Consider the following 6,325-nt stretch of genomic DNA (forward strand, 5'->3'; position numbering starts at 1 on the left):
TGGTGTGTTGTGGGTGTGTGTTCTTTTTGGGGACTTTTGGTCTAGTATGTGTGAAGTTAGCCACCCAGAACACCTTGTAGAGTAAACTGGATGTAGTGCATCTCTGCAATTGTTTACAGGTTATAAGAATAGGCTACATAATACTTCAGAGATTGTAAAGAGGGCCTAGCTTTTAGGTCTGACTCCCACTAGATTCTACTTTCCCCAAGCCTTTACGAAATCCTCACGGTGGTTGGTCGCTAATTGCACACAATCAAACCATATCATGAGATCATTAGAACATAAGCACTAGGAGCAGGAGTAGGCCATCCGGCCCCTCGAGCCTGCTCCGCCATTTAATAAGATCATGGCTGATCTTTTTGAGACTCGGCTCCACTTACCCGCCAGCTCACCATATCAAAACCTTCCCCCATGTACAACATAGACCACCCTTTCCTTTCAAAGCGTCAGGGTCAGATGTTGAAAAGTTAGGATTTTGCTCCTAAATGCTAATCTGCAGAAGTGGCTTTGCCTCAATTTATGGAGCTTTGGCATTATTTTGATCTTGGGTCCATGTCAAGGACATGAATGTAATCCATATCATGATATGTCTTTTAACTTGCTTTTATCTCTGTGTACAGCAAATGCTACATCAGTACATTCTTGGATACATTTCACCAAGATATTGATAGCTTCGATTAAAGTTATTTCTGAAGCATTTTCTGTAGGACAGCAGAAGCTTCTGATGATTTCAATATTTGTTCGCACCACAAAGAAATAATTCTGCAGAATGCTACATCTATATTTTACATCCCTATTTTGAAACTTTTATGCAGAGCTTTTTTTTCGGGTTAGTCATTAGTTCTGTGAGGTTCTTGTTTCTGAACATGCTCATTTTGTTATGATTTTTCTCTCTTCCTGTTTCTTCACAGCTGTGGGTGTCGTTGTGAATCGTTGCCTTGACAACATTGTAGCAGGAGGTGTCCAGATCAGTGGGTTGCATGCAACAGTAGCTCCACGACGCCAGCAGCAACAGACGCAACCCATTCTGCAGGAGTTCCACTTCACCCCATATTTTGAGAATGACTACCTGATTAGTAATGAGAAACTTCGCTCCTGCCTAGCACAGTGCAAAGGTGAGCGGCTAATCTGAGATTTAATGCTTCTGTTTGGTGTAAAAGAAATATGTATTTTGGGAATAGTGTTCTGTCAGCCTTTCCATTAAAGGAATCAAAATTCAATAATAACTTGGTGTAGACTACGGTATCATTTTTACATCTAGTGCTGAACAATTTTAATCCTTATTTCCTTGAGTTATAACTCTGGTCCTTTGGAGTAATATATACTTCCAGGAGAAACTTAGCAGGTCTGACAGCACCTGTGGAGAGAAAGCAGAGCTAACGTTTTGAGTCCAGTGACCTTTCTTCAGCACTTCCTGTCCGCAGATTCTGCCTGACCTGCTGAAAATATCTCCAGCAATTTCTGTTTTGTTTCAGATTTCCAGCATCCGCAGAGCTTTAAATTGAGGGGTGATAGATATAGGACAGATGTCAGAGGTAGGCTCTTTACTCGGAGAGTAGTAAGGGTGTGGAATGCCCTGCCTGCAACAGTAGTAGACTCGCCAACTTTAAGGGCATTTAAATGGTCATTGGATAAACATATGGATGATAATGGAATAGTTTAGGATAGATGGGCTTCAGATTGGTTTCACAGGCCGGCGCAACATCAAGGGCTGAAGGGCCTGTACTGCGCTGTAATGTTCTATGTTCTTTGGGGATTTTTTAATATACTTTCAGGTCTCTGATGTTGCTTTTAAGTGACTAAGATAAAAAGCAAACTAGCCAAATTTGGCTGACATGCTGTATAGGGGAAAATACCTGCGGTCGCACAGTACTTATGATGATGATGATGATGATGTCGACTTGTCTAAAATCAGGATGGACTGTTAGGAATCATTATTGTATGTGCTGCTATGCACTGGAATACAAACACCTTCTGTTGACTCTAATTCCACCTGATAAATGTGCCCTTTTTATTAAAATACTGAAACTTTCTTTCAGCTGTCTCTTATTTAAATATCTTTTTATTAAGGTTTTGTGCAGAAGCTACAGGACAAATTGTCCAATCATGGACTGAAGCTTTCTTTCTCTGGTCTACCAACTGGTGGAACCACTGCTGCTAGCACCACTGGATCAGAGAAAGGACTCCTGCACATGCTTGATGTACTGTGTGCTCTAGACCTGAATGGGAATCTTTGGTCAGAACTGCAGCAAACAGTGGAGACTGAGAAAGATTGTCTACGTGAGGATGAGTTACTGAATGGACTACTGGATAGCCCAGCATTGAAAATCTGCCTTGATATCTCCTTGGAAAACATCGTGAACAAAAAGATGAAGATCATAGAGGTAAGGGCATAATTTTCCTTTGTTAATAAAGTTTACGTACAGTAATTTTACATACAACAACTTCATGACCACCCGCTTGGATAGAGGTAGGGAAGCAGAATGGATTGAAGGCAACAAGTCATTTTGACCACTTTAGAGATTAGTTGATAAGGTAATATGGTGGACAAGGCTGAGGTTGTTGAAGTAACTCCACAGATACCAGTATCCCATCACCAAGTCACTCTTTGTTTACACGTGGAGAGTCCTTGACACTGACCCAGCTCTCTGTGAACAAGACGTCTGACAGTCCTGTTCTTATCTGTCAGCCAGGGCTCCAGGATTGGACCAGATTAACAGCCCCAGTCAGGGAACTCCTATTCTTAGGTCCACCAGGCTGGCCTTGTTACAATCGCAACAGTTGTGAATATCATCTGTCTTAAATTCAGAAATTCATTTACCTGTGTCACGTGTCAGATAAGATTTGTACTCACTGCACAGATGGAGAAAATGTGAGGTCTGGGTTATGGTGGGGAACAGCCATGATAATGGAAAAGAAATCCATGAGCTGCTCACAGTTATTATCAGGAGCTAAGCATAGAGGAGAATATGATTGGTGATTGAGAAGGAGATTCTGGGAATGGCATCTGAATATTATTTTTATGTCGTGTAGAATGTGATATTTTTCGTAGTAGTGATCATGCTTAAAATCAATAATCCAAACACAGCTCCTGCTTTTTTATTTAAGCTGTATATGTTTTTTGGAGGGTGTTTGAAAAGGGGCTTGCTGTGTATATGCCATACGGGGTTTCATTGGTAGAGCGTGTGCAAAATGTACTCGCTGGAGATATTTTAACATTAGTACGCTGTTTGATTGAGCGTCAACTTTTATCATATTTACACTTTGATATTTTCATAGCTACTGAGTGAGTGTTGCCAATCGGGAATTGAGATCAAAGTTAACTGGTTTCAATGTGCTTTAATGATTAACAAGGAATCTTACTTTTCAGGGAGGGGAATAAACAGATCGGCAGAAGTGTTGTTCTGGCTTTCCTTGGGCTTCGACCAGCATGCAGCACACTATAAAAATTGTAATGGAATTTGTGTGGGCTTATTATAGGCTGAAATATTGCTTGTATCTCTGGGCATTCAAATCCTTCAATTGCACAAAAATTTCCACAGTTATGATTTTGCACTCGAGCAGTAGCAGTGTTCATCAATGTGCGCAGGAGGTCACCCTCAGCAGTGGAAGGAGGGTATCAGTTGGATAAATGTTACACAATGAATGCCTTGTGATAGATACAAGTAAAACTGGCACAAACGTTTGGAGTCCATTGGCAATCCTAGCCTGTTAAAATATCATTGGGTTTCCAATAACAGTATGGAATCTGATTTGCATGGATTAACAAGACCTGCCTGCTTTCATGCAACCATCTCAGGGAAATACAAAGTTAGACCTAGAGCCAGTAGGAATGGGGTCACAAGTTTTTAGTTGATTCAGTTAATTTCAGTAATTAGAATGAACTTCAGAATTATAATTTTGTTCCCTATCAATTTAAACTCTTTTATATGTAACGGCCTTGAGAAATTGATAACGGGAAGTGCTGTAGATTATAAGAGATGTATTGTACCTTTCCTGAACTGGTAAGACTCCAAGGCATTTTTCATTATTTGCTTTGCAGATTCATGCTGCTTGGTCAAATATAGCGAGTTTGTCATAAATTTTCCAACGGAGTTTAATCTGCACCTACACCAACTTGTTTGCATTTGTGCTGTCTGGTCTCTAGATGTGACTGCACGCTGTTGGATTAGTAATATTCCTTGTGTTTTACGGCTTATTGAGCAAGAGTGTTGTAGGCAATTAAATCTCTTAAAACACAAATGATAATTCTGATTTTTAAATTTGAAGACTGTCCTTTCTAAATTCACGGCACAATTTTGGTGACCTGTACACCCAGTTTGCGGTATAATGGGAGTGCCAGTAGTTTGAAGTGGAATAGCAGTGGCAAAGCAGACAAAGGGTGGACTGTATCAGCACTCCTGATCTGGAGTTATGACCTATTCTTGTCTGGACTGCTGCAGGCCCCTCCTTCCCTACTCGTGGAAACTGAAACGGATACAGCCTTGTTGGACAAGAATATTCAGGGTTATGGAACTGAGGTAGTAAATGGAGCTAGGGAGACTGACAATCTGGTAAACTCGGTGACTAGTAATCCAAAGGCCCAAGTTAATGCATAGTGTACATGGGTGAATGGTCTCTTCCTGTGCTTCTGTTCCAGGATTCGGATCCCACTGTGACAGCTGTGACTAACAAATCTAGAATATAAAGCTTGTCTCAGTAGTGGTGACCATGACAACAATCATTGTTGTAAAAACCCATCTAGCTCACTAACTGCTGCAGAGGCACCTATGGCTAGTTTAGGGCACAGAGGTCTCAGCAGGCAGCTAGGATCTGAAACTTGTTTGCACCTTCTTTACAGGCATGCTGTAATTCTGGCCAATAAGATATGCTGAGAAATAACACACTAGGGCAGCTTCCATGTAAGCATCTCCTGCATTAGTCGTCAAACAGAGTTTAATGATTTTGCTAGAGATAGTAAGAACTGCTGATGCTGGCGTCAGAGGCAACACAGTGTGAAGCTGGGGGAACACAGAAAGGTCCATTTTCTGAAGAAGGGTCCCAACCCAACACATCAGCTTTCCTGCTCCTCTGATGCTGCCTGGCCAGCTGTGTTCCTCTGGCTCCACACTGTGTTATTAATGATTTTGCCACTTTGTGTCTGCATTTAGGATTTCCAATCACTATTTATTTTTGTTTGTCTGCCACTTTGGCCTGGCCACTGCTGATAAGGAGCTGAGATGCCAATTTGCGCTCTAACATTTCTGAATTCCTTTCCCAGCTTCTTAATTTTCCCATCTAAGTATTTCTATCCTTTTTAAAATCTCAAGGCTTTCCCTTTAGTCACCCTCTCCGCTAGTGAGGAACATGAATTACATTTCAGACTCTGGTGGACCTATCCACCAATTTGAAAATATTTAGAACAAATACACCTGAAAACAAAAAACTACTGATCAAGCCCTCTAATTATTAACATGCTGTGAATGTCTGCCTTTGGCCCTGTTGAAGTTTGAGGTCATTGTGAGCACATTTTGCATGAATATGTTCCACTAAGTGTGCAATTTGCCCCACGTAGTCATGATGTGCCACAGCTCATTTTGGGTGAGTAGGGGGCTTTCCCAGGGGACAGAAACCAGTAATGCTTGGAAATGTAAGCACTGGTTATACTGGCTACATTTTGAGGTGTAAAAGATGAGAAGGACAAAAATTTGATTTGATTTACTATTGTCACGTGTACCTAGGTATGGTGAAAAGTTGTGCCCTGCGTGCAGTACAGACCAATTTATTTACCATACAAAGTGCATAGGGTAATGGAACACAGTGAGGAATACAATGTTATGGCTGCAGAGAAGGTGCCCGTGGAACGAAATCGACATTAAATTGAATGAATTGAAAAAGATGAATGCATCATTCATGAGTTCTACTAGTCTGTCCTTCTGGAGGACCTCTCAAATTCAACTGTGTATCTATCAACTCCCCACTTACCTGGCTCTGAACCCTTTATCCTTCCTCAAATGGGGCCTTCCTGAAAACTGGCACATTCATTCAGCAATTGGACAATGATAATACTCGATCAGCATTGTATATACTGGGTTCCAAACAAACCAAGAAAGCAGGAATTCCCGTTATAGGAACTCTAGCTCCTGAATGGCATTTTACTTTGGAAGGGATGAAGAAGACCGGAATCTCGCTGAAACAAGTAGAAACTTGCCACAACAGGGTTTCTGTCATGCTGCTTTACCATGAGAGCCTGTGCCTTACTAAGAGTTACAGTGATAACAAGGTGTGGAGCTGGATGAACACAGCAGGCCAGGCAGCATCAGAGGAACAGGAAAGCTGGCGTTTC

The 6,325-nt window shown here is 41.4% G+C and overlaps 1 protein-coding gene across 1 annotated transcript in view; it reads left to right on the forward strand.

Annotated features, from left to right (window-relative positions):
* fasn (fatty acid synthase) overlaps window positions 1-6,325 on the forward strand; it is a 46,172-nt gene that overhangs the window by 2,792 nt on the left and 37,055 nt on the right. The window contains exons 2-3 of the mRNA XM_048611112.1: window positions 912-1,115; window positions 2,071-2,384. Coding sequence (XP_048467069.1) covers window positions 912-1,115; window positions 2,071-2,384 — 518 coding nt within the window. The remainder of the gene's footprint in view (window positions 1-911; window positions 1,116-2,070; window positions 2,385-6,325) is intronic.

The sequence above is a fragment of the Rhincodon typus genome, chromosome 23 (assembly GCF_021869965.1).
Source record: "Rhincodon typus isolate 14 chromosome 23, sRhiTyp1.1, whole genome shotgun sequence".
Lineage (NCBI taxonomy): Eukaryota > Metazoa > Chordata > Chondrichthyes > Orectolobiformes > Rhincodontidae > Rhincodon > Rhincodon typus.